Raw genomic sequence first — 22,219 nt, forward strand, 5'->3', positions numbered from 1 at the left:
CGTTCCTCAATGTATGGAACTATACCCACCACTAGTACAAATAGATTACGGTATTGGCTGCAGTCCACCGCCGAGTACGCGGTCATGCTGCAAAAAAAAACGTCTTAAAAATCAATAACGCTTCGGTGCAAAACCGGTTCACTCCACAATTTATCCGCGTTCTACTGAAGGCTCGTCGATCAGAACGTATCAGGCTGCACCGTCGACAAGATGTGTGAGAACCGAAAGTCCGCATTGTTCGCTTGCACCCTGCTACTGGTCGCTGGGTCTCTGTGTCCTGTGGTGCGTGGTGACGAGTTTGAGGAAGTGTTTCGCTGGAAGCTGCTCGATTTTAACAACACCGATACATCAGGCGAAGGTACTGAGCACATCTTCTTCAAGGTTTACAGTTCAAGTCATTCTTTAACGCATTTCCTTCATTTGAATCCTTTCCCTTTACGCAAGATGGATCGGATGGAGTTTTCTTCCCGGACGTGCCAGACGATGCAGCCCCCGGAATGGAGTCACTGAACGAAAGCTTCGTACCGTATCACAATCTGCCGATGGGGGTGACCCACCACAAGGGCCGAGTGTTCGTAACCGTGCCGAGACGGCGCACCGGCATCCCGTCCACGCTGAACGTAATCGTGCTGGACCAGGTGCCGGAAGGCGACAAGTCACCCAAGCTGATCGCGTATCCGAATGCGTTGACCAACGAGCTAAGGGTAAGGCAAACACAAACAAAAAAGAACAACCCGCTTCAGAGGTGACCTCACGGTGATTTCTAAAATCGAGGAAGAGGATCACATGTTGTTACGCTCGAAAGACCACTAAGAGCACAAGTGAATGGAACAGCAACTCGTTTGAGCTGGTTTCGGGCACCGTTATTTTGCCATTCTAATGATCATGAAATACTTTTTTTTTTGCAAATTTTTATCTGCTAAATATGAGGTTTGGATCCTCACGCTTTGCTTGAATCTTCCCACTTCTTCCAGACCCCATACCAGCCCGACCCGAAAAAGCTCATCTCTGTCTACCGCACCCGTGTCGATCGGTGCGATCGAATGTGGTTCGTCGATACCGGATTTCTCGAGTACCCGGGCCATCGGCGACAGGTGCAGCGGCCCTCACTCTGGATCATCGATCTGCTGCAGGATCGCAAGGTACGCCAGTTCGAAATACCGGAGTCGATCGTGCCCGAGGGTCACGGTATGGCCAGCGTTACGGTCGATTCGTCGAGCGACGATTGCGACGGTGCGTACGCTTACATACCGGACCTAGCGTACTACCGGCTGTACGTGTACAGCTTCCGGGACAATCGCATGTGGACGTTTAACCACCTGTACCTGTCGTTCGATCCGCGCATGACGGGCTTCAACGTGGCCGGTGTACGATTCCGGTGGAACGATGGCATCTTCTCGCTGGCACTCGGTCCGCAACGGTCGCGAGAAGAGGGACGCACGGTATACTTCCACGCCATGGCCAGCACGTCAGAGTATCGTACGAGCTCGCGTGTGCTGCAGAATGAAACGCTCGCCAATGTCGGTGGGTACGATCATCTCTTTACGGTAAGTACATTCTCAATTGCCACCGATCGAGTGGTTTTTTCTCATGCCCATTCGGAGTGACTCACCGTTCCGTTCAACAGTACGTCGGTGAGCGGGGAATCAAAACGCAATGCACCATACACCAGTACGATCCCCAGACGGGTGTGATGTTTTACGCGGAAGTGAACCGAAATGCGATCGGCTGCTGGAACTCGGCGCAACACTTCGAGCCGGAAAACCACGGCATCGTACAACTGGACAACCAGAACTTTATCTATCCATCCGATATGACGGTAAGGGTGGTCAGGGGCGGTCTCGCTTAGCACACTACTGCTTGATAACAAACTAACGATCCTTCACATCACAAACAGCTCGACAGTGATGGTGACCTGTGGGTCATGACGAACGGATTGCCGAGGTGGTTGTACGCATCGCTCGACACTGATGACTACAATTTTCGCATCTGGCGTCAGAAACCGGCTAGGGCGATCGCAGGCACGATATGTGCTCCGGATGCATAATCAACGCTGCAGTTGTAGGACACACATACACACAAGGGACACAAGGTTGTTGATACGCAGACACTGCGAAGTGTTCGTAGGATCAGTATTTAACGATCTACGCTCGTTTGTGATGGTCATTGCAGTATTGCGATTAGTGAGTGATTCAGTAACTGATCAGTGTGTAACGAGAGAGCATCAGATAGCGCAACGCAGTTCCTTAAGCGCTTTCTTCACAATAAAACCAATAAAAGTTTAATTTCCAAATCAAATCGGCACCATTTCAATTTTTTCCTCTTCTGCTGAATATTCAAGATTGGGAGGGTTAGTATGTTGAACCTAGAAATGAATGGTACGCGCTGCTTTGTTGTTAAGATCTTTTTGGGACTTTTCGTGCTGGGAGTAGCTGGCACAGAGTTTGAGAAAGTCTTCGAATGGAAACAGATATCCTACACGAATCTGCCGGATCGGAGCAAAGGTAAAAAATCCCGCTCGCCCTAGTTGAACTCAGTGGTAACGTTCGCCATTTCCCATTGCAGGTTCTACCGACAATGAAACATTTCAGGCGTACAACAACGTCCCCATGGGTGCGACGCATCACAAAAACCGCCTGTTCATCACCATTCCTCGCCGAAGACCCGGCATTCTGGCCACGCTGAACGTGATCGATATGACGAAGGTGTCGCGAGGTGATCGTAGCCCACCGCTCCAAGCCTACCCCTCCTATTCGATCAACGAACTGCAGGTTTGTTCCATCACTTTGATCTTACAAGAATGGTACAGTATGTAATTGACATCACTGTGAACACTGTTTTGTAGCCACAGTACGAACCCGACCTGCACAAGCTGATCTCGGTGTACCGCACCAGGGTGGATGCCTGCGAACGGCTCTGGTTCGTCGATACGGGTATGCTCGAGTATCCCGGTAATAGAATGCAGGTGCAGCGGCCCCAGATCTGGATTATCGATTTGAAGCGCGACCAGCTGGTCCAGCGGTACACGATACCGGCATCGATCGTACGGGAAGGCGTCGGTATGGCCAGCCTCACCGTGGACGTGGAAGCGACGGATTGCGATGCAGCTTACGCTTACATCCCGGATCTTGTCGCAAACGCGATCCACGTGTACGGTTTGCGCGAGAACGATATGTGGTCGTTTAACCACAGCTCCTTCACACACGATCCTACCCATGCAGCGCTGAACGTTGCCGGCCAGAGGTTCGAGTGGGACGATGGAGTGTTTTCGATAGCGCTCGGACGGAACGATACGCTGGCCAGTGGGAAGATGGTGTACTACCATCCAATGGTTAGTACGACCGAGTTCGGGACGTTTACGAACGTGCTGCGAAGCAAATGGATTGCACTGTCGGGAAATTACGCCAGTCTGTTCGAGCCGTTGGGTGACCGCGGTCCTAATACACAATCCACGATGCACCATTACGATGCGCGTACCGGGGTACTGTTCTATGCGGAGATAAACCGGAACTCTATTGGCTGCTGGAACACGCGGCAAGTCTGCGAGGCCGGCAATCACGCGGTTGTGCATCTGAACAATCGAGAGCTGATCTATCCGTCCGACCTGACCAGCGACTCCGACGGCGTGCTGTGGGTGTTGACGAATAATTTGCCCGTGTGGATTTACGGGCGGTTGAACGAAAGTGACTACAATTTTCGCTTATGGCGCCAGGATCCGGCCGTCGCCATCCGGTGTACAAAGTGTGACAATGTAGTTTAGAAGCTGTTTGGACCGATGAGACATCTATGACCGTACATATTGGTTTCAGGGGATTAAAAACTATTTTTTCCAAAGATAAAGTTAATACATTTACATGAATTGCAATTTGTCTATCAGTTTATTTTGTATATTTCTTTTACGTTTATTGTGCAGGGAGAGACGGTGAGAATAGAACTATGTTACCTTTTGACTTATGTTGAGGCTCCGGTAATGGCTCTTGAAAGAAAGTTTAAAATTGTAGAGTTATTGCGTGTTCAACGAAACATCAACCAGGTACCCTTAGGGCCTTACTGTTTCTGTAGCAGCTTAACATTTTCAATAATTTCTACCGGTATCTGTTGTGATATCAAGGACAGCTTAAACTGCAGCAAAACGATCAGATAGATAGCGATGGTGGCAATGCTCTGCGAAGTGCGAATCATGATCATGAATATCGGGGGAGAAAAACCCGTACGAATCCGAACATCTACTTACTGATGTGAGCAGTTCCCGATTCACCTCCGCGTACCCTTTCAGGCTTACGATTGCCGGATTCATCTCGATCGCCTGTATAAACAGATCGATCTCCTTCTGCGTCGGTTGATCCACCTTCAGCAGATTGATGCTGAGCAGCGTGTCCTGCACACCTTGCGCCACCTGCAGCGTGGCATTGTGCGAGCAGTCGCAGAAGATAAACAGCAACGTCGAGCAGTACACCGTGTCCACGATCAGGCCGATTTCTTTGAAGGAAAATCCAAACCCATGGTCGATGATCTCCGACAGCGCCCCGTAAATGGCCACCGTTATGTTGACGAACATAAACAAACAGTAGGTGGAGTAGGTGCGCGCGTACGCATTGCCCAGTGCTTGCAGCAGCTCGCTCAGATTCAGCCACAGGAAGCGGTAGCGCGAGATCATCGCCGCCGTACACTCGATCGCCACGTCCTGGCGGAAGCAGCGCGACAAGCTCGAGGAGGCCACCCGTATCCCGCGGCTATTGATGTACCACAGCGCACTGTTCATGTTGAGCATCGTGATGATGTGGTAGTAGGCGGACGTGTGCCACAGCGCAAAGCCCTCGAGCAGGAAGCTGAGCGATAGCAGGAACACGATCGCGCACACCAGACACCCGATCGAGAGGAACACGATCAGCAGCTTCAGGTGGGGAAACTGGAGCGAGGTGCCGGTCACGCGGTAGTACCGCACCTGGAACGCGCCCCACATCGTCTTGTAGATGGCGACCTGTTTCGCGACGCCCCAGCCCACGAACGGGATCCAGAAGTGGGGCACGAGAAAGATCACGAACAGGATGCCGTAGATGTACTCGTCGAACTTGGTGGTCGTTTGGAACACCTTGATCCGCTCGTACCCGACCACCAGCACGATCACGGTGGAGACGAGGTAGAAGCAGAACGCGTATATGGACGCCGCCGACCGCCAGCTGAAGGTGATGCGGCCCGGCACCGACCGGGTAATCGGCATCACCGCCAGCCCCCGGAACAGCACGAGCAGCAGCTTGTGGTCGCGGTAGAACTGGTCGTGCGTTTCGCACGTGTCACCATCGGCGGAGTTGAGCTGGGCCCGGACGGCACGCTCTTTGGCCCGCTGGATCAGCTCCGGATCCATCGTACCGTTGACCATCCGCTCGTCCTTGGCCGTGTCCCAGACGGTGCCCATATCGCGGCGCAGCAACGCGTACCCGAGCGAATCATCGAACTCACTTTCCTTGATAACCATCGTTTTTGTAGGACAGTGTCGCCGAATGAAATTCTTTTTAGCCCGCCTTTGTGGTGTTTGATCCGTTTTATATCTGTAGCGACAACCGTTCCAGCGCATGCCACCATCGATAATCGCTTAATAATGGAAACACCTCACCTGTACCCAACATCATGTATCACCCAGTCCCGTTTATTTGATCACATTTCTTATGCATAATGTTGACACACGTTTGAGGCGCTACGGTCAGTCCTCCGGTGGCAAGAAAGGGTCCCCTCGACCCAAGTTGACAATGTCACTGCCAATAGCCAAAGTCACGCAACCAGCGGAGTCCTTCGACCGTACTGGTCAGCGGGCGATACTCACATCCAACCCAGCCGTCCGCGTACTGGCCCTCGCTGTCCAGCACTTGTAGCACGTGGCGAAAGTTCAATTCACCATCACTGTCCGGTTCGTTTCGGCCCGGTACCTGTGCCAACTGCACGTGTCCGATGTGGGACGCCAGCTCACGGATGCTGTTCGTGATGTTCCCGCGTATATGCTGGGCGTGGTAGATATCGAACATCAGCTTCAAATTCGGACTGCCGACGGAGGTGATGGTCTGGACAGCTAGAAGTGAAAGCAATAGTTGCAAACGGGTGATTAATGTGGTTGTAGAGGTCAAGATGAGGTGAAAGACTAACCCTTATCGTAGCAGGAAAGATAGTACCCAGGCACCGCATACTTGTTAATGGGTTCAATGACACCGATAATGTTGTTCCGTTCCAAGATCGGAGCAGCGAGTCGAAGATTGGCAAGATAGGTACGATCGTGTGCTTCCGTTGCCGGACCCTCCAGCTTACCTGCCATTATGTGTATTCTGCAAAAACGAAGGTGAAACAATGTTGTGGTAAAAAGAAGAGATTTGCGCCGACACGCAAAAAGCAAAAAACTCTCTCGAGCTGCATCGGCCGGGAATCGAACCCGGGCCGCCCGCGTGGCAGGCGAGCATTCTACCACTGAACCACCGATGCTTCGTGAAGGAAGGGAGAATCAACTCGTACTGCTCGCTATACCACTACCAACCAACAACTGCTTTCAAAGTCACCCTTCTTATCGTTCCAGTGCAATGTCTCTATTGAGTTTGCAAATGCAAACAACATTATCTCAACACTTACTTCCCGCAACCGACAGCCTTGGCGTATTCGATGGTGCGTTCGACATTGGCGAGAAACTCCGACTCCCATCCAGGCAGGGCGGCACACCCAAACTGACCACCCTGCGCGTCTCCTTAAAGCATGAAAATTGCATTGAAAATCTCTCAGCTACCGTTGGCACAGTCCGCACTTCGATCCACACACATACCCAGCGCAATGTTCAGTAGGATTTGCCTCAATCCTGTCTCCTCCAGGACGGTTTTTAGCGATTCCGGATTGATTTCGGCGGGTGGAAATGGTCCTTCAACGCCCTGGAAGCCCGCCGCCTTTGCAGCACGGTAGCGACCCAGGAAGGAACTCGCTTCCAGGAACATAAAATTCAAATTCGCACAAAACTTAAGCGCAGTCATGTTGTGTGAGGTTGGCGAAGAATGTGTGTGTTCACACGCTAACGAGAGAAGAACCTTCACTATTTGTCACTCTTATCAGTGGGTTTGAGAAGCACCCCCAAAAAAACCAACGAACCGCAGCTGTTTGTTTTGTTTCGTGTCAATCAAACTACCAACAGTGCGTGAAATTAATTAACCTTTCCGGGTGCGTTTAGAGAACACAAGACCGCCACACCAAACCACAAACAACACTGGGCTGGTGCTGGTGTGATTTCTCCCTTGTGGGTGGTTAGGGGTGACTTTTATGTGGAGAATGCGTTCAACCCGAGCTCAGCTGCTTTTGACATAACAATGAACCGTTTTCCGAAGCGTTTTGCGTCTGGATGCCAGGCGGAATAAAGGAGATGTGTGGTTGCTATGGATACATTCTTTAGCAACTCTATGCAATTACCATCTCTATATGTATGGATGCTTTAAAAATAGATCCTATGCTTGTTTCTTTCAAACCTAATTTTACAAAACAATTGCATACATGACAGCTCTCGTGTCGTCGTGTTCATGGCAAGCATTTGCGATTCATTCCTGCCAGCCCCCCCCTTTAAGGGTTGCACGGTTTATCTAAAACAGCTGAGTGAACGTGGTGTAAAATATGGGGTGGGGAATTGGAAGCATGTAGTTCATCCCCGTGTATAAATAACTGAGCCACCCTCCATCGCTAAGGGAGTCTGCTACTAGGAATGAAACCATACAACTGTTCTTTACTTTTTATGTACTAATATGTTGCACCGTTTTACAATTGCATTTAGATGAATTACTGGATGAGATTCCAACTGGAAAAGGTAAATTATTATAGCAAGTGTAGCGTGGAAAAAGATTCTTTTAGTTTAATAGTACTTCTGTACGAGTTAATACTATCATAGGTAAAAGTTGTCAACGATTATGTTGAGAACACCGGATCTCGTTATAGGTAAAATTTAGAGAAAAAAAGAAAAAAAAGGTCACATTAGGTCACAGAAAAGATAGAGCAAGAGGCATAGAAGGACGAAACAAAGAAAGGATTTATTAAGCAATAATATATTATGCAAAATTAGTTAAGTTATGTAATATTTAATATTGAAATAGTAAATTCTGTTCAAAACTTTTAATTAAAACCACAAAACACCACAAAATAATAATAATTAATTTACCATATGAAATTAATTAAAGTGTACTGAATAAATAAAAACTACAATTTGCATAGCAAACAACGTTCTACTAATGAACATATTTCATAGTTGAAACAAATGCCGATGACACATTCATTTCATGGTCAACTAACCATATAGACAACACACGACTGTGTACGACTAATCGAGATGAAAAATGGTCCGTTACAAAAGCCCAATAAACGCACCATCAATCTGCGTTTTGTGCTAAAACACTGCTACAGCCTCTGTCAAAGATCAGGTAAGCGAGGTGCTTGCCAATGCTGCTTGAAAACATGTTTGGAAATGGTTTTGTGCAGAAAAAGGGCACCTATATGAACACCGGCACACTCCAAAAGGTTTGGACAACGTGCAAAATATGCTGAACTACTCCTGTCGTCTAGTCGCGCAGCAGTGTGTGCGCCTCACGGTTGGCGACGCGTAAACTCATTAGCGAAGGGTTATTTAAGATTGACATTTGTTCGACGTATGATCCCTGCGTACGACGGGTGTCTTGGGCGTAAATTTGTGCGGATGCGTGCTGATGCGCGAATGCATCCGTGAAAATATTGGCCGTGAAGTGTGTGGACAAGTGTTGTGGTGTGATAGATGAAGGTAGAATTTGGTAGACGTTTATCATCTTAAAATATAATAGTATTACTTAAAGGTAAAATGTTCGAGCGATTGTCTCGAATCACTAATAAAACAAGTCTGTCCTGTCCTCGGTACTGAACAAAAAAGTGTCGCATGGCTCCAGAGAGGATCGAACTCACGACCTTCGCGTTATTAGCACGACGCTCTAACCAGCTGAGCTATGGAGCCGCCATATCTTTCTTCAAGCATCCATTGCGTGGTATTCAATTTGCAATGGCCGACTTCATCGCTTCTGCGTACAACTCTTCGATACCAGGAGCGCATGTTGTGCAGTTGGTTGCTGCAATACACACACTCAAACCCTTCCACATGTTTCGTACTGGAGCACAAATGTCCAACGGTGTGCTTGTGCGTCGTTCATTTCAAGGCAATTTGCCATCTGAAAAGGTTTCCAAAAGATGTGTGCATATAAGCAACAATTTTCTTCGTAATTTAAATAGACTATCCTACTTTCATTAATACAAGAGAATGCTGGCTATCCTTAACAGAAACATGAGTAAAATTCAAATCGCCGTTAAGTCATTGTTGTTGACATATTGCTTTACTACTATTTTTAACATATTTTACTTTAAGGCGTTTTACCAGTTAATTGCATAAATACAATACCACACGCCATGAAACAGTTATTTCTGGTTAAATGATTAACTACAGGTATCCAATAACCTTTGCGTTGTGGGTGCTACATAAATTAAAACATCAAATCTTGTCAACACCTTCAAAATTATTCCACCTCTCCCTATTGTCAAACCCTTTAACGCCATCCCTTGCCTTTTGTAATGCGCATTCACAGTCCGAATTTATTAATACCTCTTCCGGTTTACAGTCCCTACTGTTTTCGGGCACCCCTTTTCTCCCTTCACACTCAGGCACAATTGAATATGATGCTTAGAAGAGACAAAAAGAAGAGAAATATAGACACACACACACTTGCTGACAGGTTTCATGTTCGTTTCATCAATTCATAAATTATGAAACCTGGGAAGGCAATAGAAAGTATTGGTTCGGTGATTAAATCTACGAAGACCACGCTCAAAGGGGCTCGTTTCCGATCGTGGGATTTAAAAAAACAAGAAAATATTGTGTTTACATCTTTCATTCACAGGCACATACAAAAGGCGAATTGTGGGACGAAATGTTTTTTTTCATGTTTGTGTTTAGAAACGTGATAAGAATTTTAATAGAATATCCATCGACTATCCTTACGGATGGTGAAAGTCGATTATTACAAAAGGCAGAAGAACTCCATTCCACTTGACACAGGGTGTTTGGGCATCGATTGGACACAGGACAGGAAGCCGTGGACGGAGAGCACGGTTGTACGCGAGAAGAAATCAATTAAACATTTTGTCAACATTCACTGCTGCTACTGCTCCTACGGTAGTCGTCTCGCAGGTCGGAGGGAAGATGTTGAAACGTTTATGCTTACCGGAAGTCTTCGTCGTCTTGATGAACTTGGGCGCGCGTCTCCTTTTCTCCCTCTTTCTGTGCATGAATGGAGGAGGAGCCAGTTATGTTTTGACGAAGTGTTTCCGGCTTTTCGCGTTAGATTGTGTATGGCGCGTGCGAAGAATTTTCTAAACAGTCCTTATGAGGTTCAGTGCTACACAACAGTGAGGAAAAAGTCGGAAAATTACTGGAAAAAAGACAAAAATATATGACAACTGCTGATGATCTACCCGAACCGAGCATATTGACCTGAGAGCATCAGTACTAGAGAAATGTAAATATGTTTGCCATTTAGCTGGCGGCAGTCTGTGACTTTTATTTTTTCTGTTTCGAGACTACGCATTATGTTTGCACAATACCGGGAGCATCGAACTGCAAAACGCATTGCTCTCTGTTTGTAGAGCATCCAATTAAAGTGAAGCCTAAGACTCTTTGCAGGGTCACCATTTAGAAAAGTGTAATTAACTGCATTTGTCGTTGGACGATTTACAATAAATAAACAATTGCTTTATCTACACTCCTGTCTTTTCGCTATATTGGAAGATTTTTTGTGATGAACAGAAAAATAAATTTAAGACTACACAAAAAAAGGAACAAATGGCTCCAGAGAGGATCGAACTCACGACCTTCGCGTTATTAGCACGACGCTCTAACCAGCTGAGCTATGGAGCCGTTGTTTCCTCCCATGCTAACAACGCTATTTAAATACAACCAAGGTATTCAAAGGTAACACGTGATGATCATTACTTGTTGATAACGTTGCTTTAGTTTTATTCTAACAGCTGATTCTGAATATATCAATCATGTTTTACCTTTTCATTAGAATAAACAGCTTGCACAAACAAAAACTACAAACTAAATTATCTACTCTTCTTTTTGAGTTTATTGACAACCAGCGAACGCTTCCCGTCGAACACCAGCAACGAACTGTTTCGCCTTCATTTGTTTGATCAGGAAAACACAACAGGCAATGCACTTCCAAGAAATCCTGCCAATAACGCACACTGGTGTACCGAGCTATAGTAACAATAGCAATGATTTGGCAGTAACGCTGAAGCTTGGAGTAGGAGTACAGCTACTTCTTGAATTATTTTCAGTAGGGCTGATTGGAACAGCAGTCCATATTAAATAACTATACTTTGACGAATGAATAATTAATAAGTTTATCCTTTTATGTGATAAGCAACGCTTGGGAAGTATTGTCGTGTATGTTTTGTGTAACGGGCGTTTGTGTATACCTAAAAGGCGGTGAAAAGAATATACATGGTCGACAATAAACGGGACAGCTGAAGATGATTCGCTAGTGTGTGATAAACAGCATAATAGAAAAATGCGTTTGTTTAGTGCAAAAGTTAATACGTGAGTGTGAATCCAGTTAATTTAGGCGATGAAATGTTCAACAACAGTAATAGATTGTATATTTTTTATGAAAAATTTAATGAAACGATGACACACAACATACAGTTATTCTTATATGTGTTAAATGTGGTGCGCATTCTGCGTACTTGTGCATTCAACGCAGCACGTAATGCGCATACTCCTTGAGCGATTTGAGCACTAGGAAACATGGATTAAGGTACGCATTTCGAACAAAATGAATATTAGTGGTTAGGAGGGTAACTTGCCCGGCTAGCTCAGTCGGTAGAGCATGAGACTCTTAATCTCAGGGTCGTGGGTTCGAGCCCCACGTTGGGCGCTTGAGGTTTTTTTTTGTTTATGTGTTGCTCATGGTACTTATTTAAGCATTTGAACAAGTCCACTGCTTGATATGTAGCTGCTGTCCACATTTATCGTTGTCTGTCCAACTTTGCTTTTTAATTTATTTGAGATTAACTGTAAATTCATAACAAAATAGCCAAAAGCTAAAAAAGTAAAGACCTGCATCGGCCGGGAATCGAACCCGGGCCGCCCGCGTGGCAGGCGAGCATTCTACCACTGAACCACCGATGCTTGTTAGAAAAGTGATAGAAGCAAATTAGCGGCTCATGGAGATCCGACAAGGTTTTAAAATTAATGTTGTTTGTTTATGTTCATCCATATATTTGTTATACACCAATGAAGTTAGCTGCAAAGTGGTAAGAACTGCTAGCAAGTATAACGAAACAAATACAAAAGCAAAACAAACAACAAATGTGTCTGATGCATTGTTGTTTGCAGAGCCTCTGCAGAACAGGCGAGCAGCGAGCGCAAAGGTAGAGCTGAACCATGCACACAAACATTTAGTGGGGAAAATACGATAAAGTTTCTCGGATAAAGATCCGTGCATTTCCTCGAGATATTTGCAAATTTCATTTTCTTTCAATTGAAGAGCAAAATATACTTAATGTCAGCTTTTAAAATTGTATTGTTCGACAACATATTGATTTATCATTTGAAATTGTTTATGTATAAAATTAATGTCTGTTTGAAGCATTGTTTCATTAATACAGGTGCAAATGTGAATTTGAATATTATTTTCTGCTTGTATGATGAGTAGTAAGGATTTATGTTGAGCATTGAATTGTCAACTCACACGAAGAGCAGAGTGGCGCAGTGGAAGCGTGCTGGGCCCATAACCCAGAGGTCCGTAGATCGAAACTACGTTCTGCTATCGAGGAAATCTCTTTTTGATCATCGCACGCACGCTTTTACACTGTCCCTCCCAACTTGTCGTTTGTTATTTACATTTTGTTATTTTGCACACGAATGATAATGATAACAAATGATACCCATACCATATGATGTTGCAGCGTCCATGGTCTTGGGTAAGCCGAGCGTGTGTACGAATTATCCATTATCTCATTTTATTCACATCCTCTGGAAGATTCATCAATCTTTTGTAGAGCATAGCAGATTTGCATCACTGTGGCTATGACAACGCGCATTAAATTGTTTGCAATCACATTAAACCACATTAAGTAGTAAACGGTGCTCTCCCTCTTGCCCAGAAACGTTCATCTAAGCTCATTCCAAAGCTACGCCAATCAGACCGTGTCCCAAGGACTGTATTTCTGCTTGATGAAGATTTATGATGATGTACTACTATCCTGTGCAAAATCCGGTCCAAACGATCGTAAATAATCGTGAGAACGACCGAAAAGAATACTGTTTTTATCATTTCTTTCATTCCTTCTTTATCCTTTTCGTTACTCTAGTGATAATTTCGTAATCATAGGCAGAATGTGGCTTGATCTGGTTAAAATTATTCACGATTTTCATTGCGCTCTTTGCCCCCCAAAATATATTTGCTTTATTCAATATGTTGTGCATTATAAGCGACTGCTATTGTGAGCGCAGTAAACTAACGGGATGGACGAATGTGCTCACAGTATAAATTATCACCTGGCCGCCCAACAAACTAGCCGTCTTGATTACGGAGGCGGAAATGCTGGTAAGAAAGAATGCTCTCCCAGCACTAAAGGTATACCAATACTGTGGCCACTTCCTGGCGCAACACCATCTCGCGCCGCATTTCACCCGCAGCTTTGGGGATGGGACAGGGCTTCCGTAAATGTGTTTTCGCTACCATCTTACGGGAATCACTTGCCGGCTCCGAAAAGGCATTCCTGTTACCAGCACCGCCGCAGCTCTGGAGGGTTGGAAGTCCATGTAGGGGTGTGTGTCAAACCGTAAAAGGAAACCGTAAGGAAAGAGTGGCACTCACCAAACGATCAGGTTGACCGGTGGTTGTCCAACCTCGTAAAACCGCACACGGTTAGCTCGTTACATCGTGTGTCCCATTGTGTGTGTGTGTGCAAAGGCTAGTTCCGCCATTTCGGGCGTACATCCATTTCCGAAAAGCACACACATGCCCGTGGACTCTCCCGCGCTGGAAAATGTGGAGAATTAAGAAGGGTTGTGTACCACCGTGGTGTGCCATCTGATGCCGCGCAATCGCTGCTGTTTAATATTCTAATTCCAGTACCTTCGGTGTTTGTTTCCTGTTCGCACTTCCTCCAGTGGCACCGGTGTCGGACGGAGGGGAACACGCTGTGGGTGTCTCCAGTTCATGGTGCCTATTGTCTTGTACCGGGGGTTAACGTTTGATAGATCCGTTGTTTTTATCTCTTATTTCCTTACTGATGGGCCGGACAGGTTGTGGAAAATAACGCATAATAACTGATTTATTTTACCTGACCACAAACGCTTCCTATCCTATATAGCTTTCCGTTCGTGTATCTTGCATAAGATGCAATTTGCGTCGACTATTCAATAAGTGCCATTGACCCTGCACGACTTGATTTGCAAAGTAATATGGACGGTAGTGGAATGCATCGGCTTAAGGGGTTGTTATTGTTGCTCCTCTAACTCATTTCAAATGGCATTGTTGCCATCAATCACCTACAGGAAACATGTGCAGAAAAGAAATTAAACAGGTGTGAGAAAGGTACGTGCAAATTGTGTTTCAGGAACATGCAATTTTGTGGAATGATATTAAAGTTACTTGAGTTGTGTTCTTTTGAGTTGTGTTTCTTCTTAGCATTGTGTAATATTCCTTGATATTATTTGGCTGTAATCAAACTGTTAAGCTGATGTTGGGCCATTTATTAACAGTTTTATCTTAGAATACACATCTCAGTATAAACATACGTAATCTCAGCACTAAATCTGAGATCATGATGATCAAATCGTACCAAAAATTGCTTGCGTAATTAGCGCAAATCGTCCCATCTGAACCGGAAGATCAGGAAGTGTGCTCTGAAAAGAGTCTGTAAAAACCTAACTCCTTCTAAATGTCTGCCAGGAGAAATGTCTCTAATGTCAGGGTGCTTTTCACCCTGTAACACTTCCCCCAACGACGTTTCCAATGCTCATGATCGTATTTTGAGACAAATTGAGTTATGCACAAATGATCGTCTACCATTCACGCGCAACGAAACGGAGTACAAAAAAAACGCCTATAAAAGAACGACTTGTTGCTTTTCATCGTCTACATTTATCACCGCACGTGTGTGTCTGTTAGAACTTTCCTTTACACTTGCGGAAAACACATGTTGAGAAAGTGTTCAAAAACCTACCACCGAACAGCGTGTGTTGGCAGAGAGAGGACAGAGTGGAGGCCAACTGTAGTGAAAGGAGGGAAGTAGTAATTCTGGTGCCCGCGCGCACAACATCACGTATAACTTCCACCCGCGGGGCCGCACTGACATTATGAGCTAGAGGTGTGCGCGACGACGTAGCTAATAACACTTCAGTTACCCCGTACTGCTGCTGGCCCAAAGATGACCGCGGTGTCTAAAATTAGAAATCCTCACACACTTTTCGATCGCTGGCAAGTTTGAGCAACCGCGAAACGGGCGAAAGATGCAACTGGGCTGGTGCATGTTGCGCTAGGGCGGACATGAAGAGTTGGGTGTCCCCCCTCCCGTGTTGGGGTCACCGGTTCGTTGCTTCCGTAATCGGTTTGATACCAGAGCAGAGGTTTGTGGGAGTTTTGATGTGGGGGGGTAGACATCACCGGACACTGCGCAGGCACAGTATAGATGCAAACGTTGTGGGGTGTGCTGTGTGTTGTAGTAGTGAAACTATTTTGTAAAACACCCAGAGCATCGCGTCTCCCAAATGGGAGGAAACACTTGGTTGGTTGGTTGGCTGGTTGGTTGGATGTTAATTCCGTCGTGTGCATCCGGTTGACGCGGGACTGGTTGTCGTTGGTGGAACAAAAATTTGCTCCGCGAAGATTCGTGCATTTTGGAGACTATTTCTGGCCACAGCCGATGGGCTTGAGCACCTCTACTACGGATGGAACAAGTTGCAATGTAGTGGAATTGATTCCACGGTGCGTCCACACCGTGTGCGTTGCAATGAGCCGTGGACGAGTAGCGTCTTGTTTGGGGAGCTTGTTGGAATTCATTGAATGAGCGAAGGAAATACGTACTCAAGTGGCACCTGCTGGAGAAGGAGGATATTGCTTCTGCTGGTGATATCTTCATTAATTAAAATACTTGAAATCAAACGATATACAAGATATACATCTCTGCGAATTTCCTTCTATATTTCCTGATCAGAGATGTAAATTGGCATATTATTTGATGTTGGGTATCCTTCAGGTACTTACGACAACTAGGGGAATTCCGTAAGGGTTTCACAATTGCATCGGTGAGACACAACTAAACTACTCCCAACGAGAGATGTATGAGCTTCGAGGTCCGAAAATTGCTGACAATTTCGAAGATATCTCCAACTCCAGCTTATCCCCATACTTTGGGCAGAAAGGTATCCCTAAACTAATTGCTTAACCATCACTAATGTGAAATATTGCTCTCAATTCGTTTGTGTGGCGTGCTCACTTCAACAGCACTCCGTAGCGCTACGTGTGGAAAAACGATTCGACCTCGGCGAAATTGATCTACGGCAGATAAATTGGATAACAGTCTCTTACTAGAGAAGCAAGGAGAAGAAGAGGGCAAGCCAAGCCCGGTCCGGGAATCACCGGAGCGCGGATTCTCGGACGGGTTTTGGAATTGATTTCAATTAACTAGTGTCTTGTAGCGGGAGGTTAGGATGGTGACAAGCAGCGTGCAAGTAGCGGAGATATGTCGTTTCTCGCTAGTAAGCGACTACTAGCTAAGGTTTTATTTATTCAACGACACATCTCGCTAGCCATATGGCATGCACATAGAACAGATCAAGTACGATCGATCGAAACGTAACACGCATAGTAGTGTCGTACGCTACACGTTTTTATTCGCATTGCCATCTGATCCGGTCAGGTCAGATGATCCGGGTACCATGAAAATGTCAGCGAGCGTTACAGCAACACAACTTCTTAAACACGGCTCTCCCTTATTTACAAACGTACGCAGCTCAGTCGCCCTAACCCTGCCCTCTACCACACGCTGCACTTGCCGGGCGGGTTCATGGTGCTACCGACCGGGCAGTGATATTCGCGCGCAAAGTCCTCCGAGTTCGAGAGCGTCCCGATCACCCGGAACCGGCCCGGGCTGTGGACGGCCGTCTTCAGCTTGTTGCGCGTCGCTTCCGGCCGCATCGCGCCGCACCAGATCTGGGCAAAGTTGAGAAAGAAGAGCTGCGTCCGCGTCACGTTCAACCCGGGCAGCGTTTCCGCCTCGAGCACGCGCCGATCCGTCTGAGCCGCGAGCCACTTGCTGTACGCCAGGAACGCCTGCTTGATGCCCCCATTGTCGGCAATGTTTTCGCCCTGCGTGTTTTCCCCGTCCAGCTGCACGTCGACCTCGGCGATCCTGTACCTGCCGTACTGCTCCACCAGGCAGGCCGCCCGCTCGTGGAACTCTTCGATCGCGCGATCACTCCACCACCGGTACAGATTGCCGTCCCGATCGAACAGCCGGCCCTTGTCGTCGAACCCGTGCGTTAGCTCGTGCCCAATCACGACCCCGATACCGCCGTAGTTGATCGCCTTCGGCAGATGGCGATGGTAGAACGGAGGCTGCAGTATCCCGGCCGGAAACATGATCTGATTCTTGTTGCGGCTGTAGTACGCATTCACGACGGCCGGAGCGGTGTGCCAGGCCGTCTTGTTGACCGGCTGGCCGAGCTTCTCCTGGTCCGTGCGCCGGATGTGGCTGAGCACGTTCAGCGTGTTCTCGAAGTACCGGTCCGGGTGTATCTCGAGCGTGGCGTACCGGGCGCTCAGCTGCTCCGGATCGAGTATGAAGTCCGGGTAGCCGATGCGCAGCGACATCGCGTTCACCTTCTGCTCGGCCAGCTGGCGCGTCGCCATATCGATCCAGCCGGTGCGGCCGAGAATCTCACGGAACGCGTCCTGCAGCTCATGCGTCATCGTGAGCGTGTCGCGCTTGCTGTTCTCGTCGAAGTAGCGCCGCACGAACATGGCCCCCACCGCCATGCCCATGTTGGCGTTCACCTGCGTGACGCAGTTCTTCCAGCGCGGTGGATTGCGCTCTCGCCCAAAGAGTGCGTTCGAGAAGCGCTGCTTGGCGCCGAGAAAGCGATCGTCCAGATTGTTGATGCGGTGGCGCACGAACCGCCACAGCAGATAGTTGGCCACGATGCGCGGCTCCGTTTGATCGATCAGCTCGACCAGATCGCGCATGTAGCTCATGGCGAACATCACCACAAAGCTGGACCCGTTCACTGGCCGCTCGGTTACGATCGTAAGGTAGTGCGTCCAGTTGATCTGCGGCACTTCTTCCTGCAGCTGGTCCAGCATCAGCTTGCGATAGAGCGTCGACACGTTGTTGCGCTCTTCCGGCGTGCTGGTAATGTTGGCCAGCTGCGTCTCGAACTCGATCATCTCATCCGTCGCCTGGCGGGCGGTGTCGGCCGGCACGTCCAGCAGCCCGATCACCTCCAGCATGAACTGCCGGTACGCCTCGAGATATTTGCGATTGCCGGGTTGAAGGTAGTAGTCGCGCGTTGGCAGCCCGAGTGAGGTCTGATCGAACTGCACAATGTTCTCGTCGGAGTTTTTAATGTCCGGTCCGACCCACTCGACGATCAGGACGTCGTTGTTGTAGCGCCGGAGAGCCGCCGTCAGGTTGAGCCAGTCGAAGCTGGACTCGTCCCAGGTGTGCGGTTCGAGTACGGGCCATCCGCCCAGGCTGTGGAGCAGCGTGCGCAACGGCTCTAGGCCACGCCGCTCGATCAGCTCGTAGTTCATGCAGGACACGAACAGATGGCGTGCCTTCATTTCGGCATCATCGTTGATAAGCAGTTCGCGCTTGCGGCGGACGCGCTTTACCTGGGCCGAGCGGATGATAAGCTTGTTCTGGACGGCACGCCCGGACCGGTTCCGATTCTCCGCCCGGCCACGCTTTCGTACACGATGGAGCTGTTGTTGTGCGGGTCCACCCGTCACCGTCGTCGTTGGCCATCCCGCTGATGCAGCGGTCGTTGTCGTGCTTGTGCTCTTTTTCGTCCCGTCCGGTTGGGAGCGCACGGTTGAGAGCGCATTCTCTACATCAAGCAGACCCGCCGGTTCACCCTCGAGCAGGAGTTGTTTCAGCACCAGATCGAGACTTTCGCGCAGCAGCTCGAACGTGTCCAGTGCGGCCTTATCTTTCGGTATCGGGTTCACCCGATCCCAGTTCCCGCAGGCGTACTGGTAGAAATCGTCGCACGGGTCCGCGTCCGGATCCATGTACTGCTTCATTATGGCGACCTGCGCAGCCCGCACACTCTCCGGGCTGCTGCGGTCGTCGTTCATCCACCCGACGGATCTTCTCACACGGGGCAGCTGCTCGGACCGCTCCACAGCCTTCTCCGTTGCTGTGCTAGGCTGTGCCTGTTCACCTAAACAATCTGCCGGCAGGACACGTCGCTCGGACGGTATGAACGAGGTGCGCACGATGCCCCGCAACAGGCCACGATCGTCCGTGTCGAGGCTCTCGCTCGGTCCCTTCTCCGGAATCGGTTCACAGCGGCGTTCGACATCGTCCGCCGTCTGTTCCGCCCAGTCGATCTCCTCGGTAAGGTGGTTGTTGTTCGTGGTCAGATGCTCCTCGGTGTAGTAGTACCCGAACTCACCGCACCCTTCGAGATCATCCGTCGTCGTTGACGGTTCGGTTAGCTGGTGGCCGTCGCCGGCAAGACTAACCGATCCAACCACCTGAAACCGAGACAACAGCAGAAACAGCAAACCGATCGGAAGCATCGCTGCCGGTATCACGAACAGGAACTTCACGAACCTATACCCCGGGCACCATTGCAGCCGGCCTGTGCGCTCATCGATGCCGAGTGTGCAACCACCGCCGCCGCCGCTGCCGCCACCACCGTCCTCTCCGCAGTTTGGGGCCGGCGAAGACGCCGCCGTCACTGACAACGAACCCTTATCGTGTTTGTTGGCCGGTTTATCGGCACCCAGTTCCATCGCACCTCGGAGGCAGCTGCTGCTAGCACTACACCTCATTACTGCACTGCACTCGTTTGCACATTGGTCATCCGCGGAACAGTGCGCCACTTCACACGACACCGTGTTTCTTTCTCTAGTGATTCTGGAGATCGTTAAATCGCTTATCGTCGCTGGCGAACGTCGTAACTACTTATCTTTTACACCGAACTACTTAGAGCACAGTGTTTCTAAGGCTACAAACTTCCGCTTAAAACACACACATCCGGGGGAACTGTCTGTACTCCTGCTGCAAGCAAAAGCGTGTAGAGAAGAGGAATGTGTCAGCACTCAGTCGCTATCTCGCTGCAATTGACGCCGATTAACGGCCCCGGGTACCTGTTTTGCCTGGTGCGATACGGGACGGCGGTACGTATGCGTATGCGATAGAGGGTTCTCCAGCAGCATCCGAACGCGCCGCGGGAACAGATGACGGTGAGTGCCCGTGATGATCCTCTCTGCCGGGCCGGGAGATGACTGGATGGAGCGCGATCTCGAAATGTGATGCTGCGTGCAGTGTGTATTGGTGCTGTCCGCGGGATAGGACCCACAACTGGAGGGCGTAATAATATCAACAATTCAACAATAACAAACACCCCCCTTCTGACAGCTTGGCACTCAGCGTGATACGGTGGTTGCTAGAGAGGAAGGAATCTGACGAGGGTGAACGCTGTTAACGCGCCATGCCTCTGACACACGCGTACACTGTTGTGTCGTAGTGGCGCGTGTGATGATATGATTTTTTTTAATGATCGATTGAGAATCACGTCAGATGGCGCGTTACACAGCCACTTTCTTAGGCGAGCTGTTAGTGTGTAGAGCGCAGGAAGCCACACCACCGTATCCGCTAAAACCGTGGCATAGGGCAGTGATTCGTGGCGGCAGCAGCAATACGTAAATACTGTTCCCTCACTGACACACACTGGCTCTGTCGATTCCAAAACGGGTTCAAAATCTTCCCCGGTCCGTAAAAGCACTCATACACAGTTACGCGGGGGGCCTGCTACCATCCCCAAAAGTGCGTTCCAACGATCGCCTCAAGCTGTGGTGAGAGACGTCGTCCGTTTTGCGCTTCGCGTTGCTGTTTGATTGAGACTAATTTAAATCAATTTCAAAGTAGCTATTCGCCAAATGACGCCCTCTCGGGGTGAAGACGGTAGCGTTATGCTGTGATAGGCAAGAGGTAGCAGGAGGAAAGCGTCACAGAAAACGCGTGGACAGAGCGCCGAAGACACACACTTTGCTGATACACCAAAGGAGCAACAGTTTTGATGTGTTGGCGAAACATAAGTAAATTTTAACCGATCCTAAGATTAAATTGATTAACAAAAAGTTGCTAATTATTTGTTAAAAATAGTAAACAATGACGTTGAGAAATGCGTTGCAGTGGTTTTTAATGCGTGATACCAGTATGCGGCATTGTAAAGGAATTAGTTTTCAGTTATTTGTATGCTACTTAGGAATAAAACACTATTATGAGTTTATTATGGAGGAAATAGTTGTGAAAAGTAGTCATCATCATGAACAAGCAATAATCTTTTTGTATGGTGTATTAATGCGGCGAAGGCTGTGTTTATATATTGCTTTGAGCAGCTTTCATTCATCAGTCCCATATTGTCTAGTGGTTAGGATATCCGGCTCTCACCCGGAAGGCCCGGGTTCGATTCCCGGTATGGGAAACTCTTTTGCTTTTTTCTTCATATTTGTTTTTTCTAAGACTCTGTTCTATAGAATACTTGTCATGTAAGCATGCTTACGAAAGTTGATATAAAAATTTGTGATTTATTTACTAACAAAATAAGCAAAATATACTTCCCCTGGGATTGCCTTCGCATTCGATGTGTCGTTCCTTTACACAAAATAAAATACAGCAGTGCGAGCAGCTGCAAACAATTTACATGCATGCAGCGTGCATGGACACCATTATAGTTGCAATAGACACAACCACACTACCCTCCTACTCCACGCGCCTTGTCGCAATGCAGCACTCCCACACTATATCCCAGCCGCACCATATGGAGGCGATTACGCAAAACGGAGACAATAGTTTTGCTATGGGCTATTAATAGTAATAGTAAATCCTTAACGCACTTAAAAAAGATGCTTTTTGGTTGTTTGTGCATTATTTGCACGTTGCGTTTTGT

General features: G+C 48.0%; 4 protein-coding genes and 7 non-coding genes across 12 annotated transcripts; 4 read left to right on the plus strand and 7 right to left on the minus strand.

Annotated features, from left to right (window-relative positions):
• The first annotated feature begins 105 nt into the window (after positions 1 to 105).
• LOC4576953 (uncharacterized) lies at positions 106 to 3,865 on the plus strand. Its single transcript, XM_001237492.4, has 8 exons — positions 106 to 358; positions 445 to 704; positions 975 to 1,547; positions 1,628 to 1,819; positions 1,898 to 2,041; positions 2,333 to 2,504; positions 2,566 to 2,771; positions 2,846 to 3,865. The coding sequence occupies exons 1-8, from the start codon at positions 211 to 213 to the stop codon at positions 3,758 to 3,760; spliced, it is 2,610 nt and encodes an 869-aa protein (XP_001237493.4). The 5' UTR covers positions 106 to 210; the 3' UTR covers positions 3,761 to 3,865.
• Positions 3,844 to 5,575, minus strand: LOC1273773 (gustatory and odorant receptor 22-like). Its single transcript, XM_312786.4, has 3 exons — positions 4,235 to 5,575; positions 4,052 to 4,164; positions 3,844 to 3,976 (listed from the first exon to the last, which is right to left on the minus strand). The coding sequence occupies exons 1-3, from the start codon at positions 5,573 to 5,575 to the stop codon at positions 3,952 to 3,954; spliced, it is 1,479 nt and encodes a 492-aa protein (XP_312786.2). The 3' UTR covers positions 3,844 to 3,951.
• A 42-nt stretch (positions 5,576 to 5,617) lies between these two features.
• On the minus strand, positions 5,618 to 7,328 carry LOC1273774 (putative hydroxypyruvate isomerase). The gene is made up of 4 exons (XM_312787.6): positions 6,800 to 7,328; positions 6,613 to 6,724; positions 6,139 to 6,314; positions 5,618 to 6,064 (listed from the first exon to the last, which is right to left on the minus strand). The coding sequence occupies exons 1-4, from the start codon at positions 6,999 to 7,001 to the stop codon at positions 5,751 to 5,753; spliced, it is 804 nt and encodes a 267-aa protein (XP_312787.6). The 5' UTR covers positions 7,002 to 7,328; the 3' UTR covers positions 5,618 to 5,750.
• On the minus strand, positions 6,398 to 6,468 carry Trnag-gcc (transfer RNA glycine (anticodon GCC)). Its single transcript has one exon. It is a non-coding gene; the product is annotated as a tRNA-Gly (tRNA).
• A 1,584-nt stretch (positions 7,329 to 8,912) lies between the features above and the next one.
• Trnai-aau (transfer RNA isoleucine (anticodon AAU)) lies at positions 8,913 to 8,986 on the minus strand. The gene has a single exon. It is a non-coding gene; the product is annotated as a tRNA-Ile (tRNA).
• A 1,876-nt stretch (positions 8,987 to 10,862) lies between these two features.
• Trnai-aau (transfer RNA isoleucine (anticodon AAU)) lies at positions 10,863 to 10,936 on the minus strand. Its single transcript has one exon. It is a non-coding gene; the product is annotated as a tRNA-Ile (tRNA).
• A 951-nt stretch (positions 10,937 to 11,887) lies between these two features.
• On the plus strand, positions 11,888 to 11,960 carry Trnak-cuu (transfer RNA lysine (anticodon CUU)). The gene has a single exon. It is a non-coding gene; the product is annotated as a tRNA-Lys (tRNA).
• A 183-nt stretch (positions 11,961 to 12,143) lies between these two features.
• On the minus strand, positions 12,144 to 12,214 carry Trnag-gcc (transfer RNA glycine (anticodon GCC)). Its single transcript has one exon. It is a non-coding gene; the product is annotated as a tRNA-Gly (tRNA).
• A 568-nt stretch (positions 12,215 to 12,782) lies between these two features.
• Positions 12,783 to 12,854, plus strand: Trnam-cau (transfer RNA methionine (anticodon CAU)). The gene has a single exon. It is a non-coding gene; the product is annotated as a tRNA-Met (tRNA).
• A 3,359-nt stretch (positions 12,855 to 16,213) lies between these two features.
• On the minus strand, positions 16,214 to 21,394 carry LOC1273777 (neprilysin-4). Of its 2 annotated transcripts, none has more exons than XM_061645043.1 (2): positions 20,415 to 21,394; positions 16,214 to 20,322 (listed from the first exon to the last, which is right to left on the minus strand). In XM_061645043.1, the coding sequence occupies exon 2, from the start codon at positions 20,094 to 20,096 to the stop codon at positions 17,073 to 17,075; it is 3,024 nt and encodes a 1,007-aa protein (XP_061501027.1). In that variant the 5' UTR covers positions 20,097 to 20,322; positions 20,415 to 21,394; the 3' UTR covers positions 16,214 to 17,072. The 2 variants fall into 2 exon arrangements, with proteins under 2 accessions (XP_061501027.1, XP_061501026.1); XM_061645042.1 differs by having other exon boundaries at positions 16,214 to 20,325.
• A 288-nt stretch (positions 21,395 to 21,682) lies between these two features.
• Positions 21,683 to 21,754, plus strand: Trnae-cuc (transfer RNA glutamic acid (anticodon CUC)). The gene has a single exon. It is a non-coding gene; the product is annotated as a tRNA-Glu (tRNA).
• The last annotated feature ends 465 nt before the right edge of the window (positions 21,755 to 22,219 follow it).

This window comes from Anopheles gambiae, chromosome 2 (genome assembly GCF_943734735.2).
Source record: "Anopheles gambiae chromosome 2, idAnoGambNW_F1_1, whole genome shotgun sequence".
Classification (NCBI taxonomy): Eukaryota; Metazoa; Arthropoda; class Insecta; order Diptera; family Culicidae; genus Anopheles; species Anopheles gambiae.

Excerpts from the sequence above, each read along its gene's own strand:
- LOC4576953 (XM_001237492.4), top strand. The coding sequence starts at position 211 with ATGTGTGAGAACCGAAAGTCCGCATTGTTCGCTTGCACCCTGCTACTG. Across the intron at positions 359-444 it reads CACCGATACATCAGGCGAAG|ATGGATCGGATGGAGTTTTC; the intron begins GTACTGAGCACA and ends CCTTTACGCAAG. Across the intron at positions 2,042-2,332 it reads GCACGATATGTGCTCCGGAT|ATATTCAAGATTGGGAGGGT; the intron begins GCATAATCAACG and ends CTCTTCTGCTGA.
- LOC1273773 (XM_312786.4), bottom strand. The coding sequence starts at position 5,575 with ATGCGCTGGAACGGTTGTCGCTACAGATATAAAACGGATCAAACACCA. Across the intron at positions 4,165-4,234 it reads ATCGGGAACTGCTCACATCA|AGCATTGCCACCATCGCTAT; the intron begins GTAAGTAGATGT and ends CGCACTTCGCAG. Across the intron at positions 3,977-4,051 it reads GTTAAGCTGCTACAGAAACA|AGCCATTACCGGAGCCTCAA; the intron begins GTAAGGCCCTAA and ends CTTTCTTTCAAG.
- LOC1273774 (XM_312787.6), bottom strand. The coding sequence starts at position 7,001 with ATGACTGCGCTTAAGTTTTGTGCGAATTTGAATTTTATGTTCCTGGAA. Across the intron at positions 6,315-6,612 it reads AAGGCTGTCGGTTGCGGGAA|AATACACATAATGGCAGGTA; the intron begins GTAAGTGTTGAG and ends TCGTTTTTGCAG. Across the intron at positions 6,065-6,138 it reads TCTTTCCTGCTACGATAAGG|CTGTCCAGACCATCACCTCC; the intron begins GTTAGTCTTTCA and ends TTTCACTTCTAG.
- LOC1273777 (XM_061645043.1), bottom strand. The coding sequence starts at position 20,096 with ATGAGGTGTAGTGCTAGCAGCAGCTGCCTCCGAGGTGCGATGGAACTG.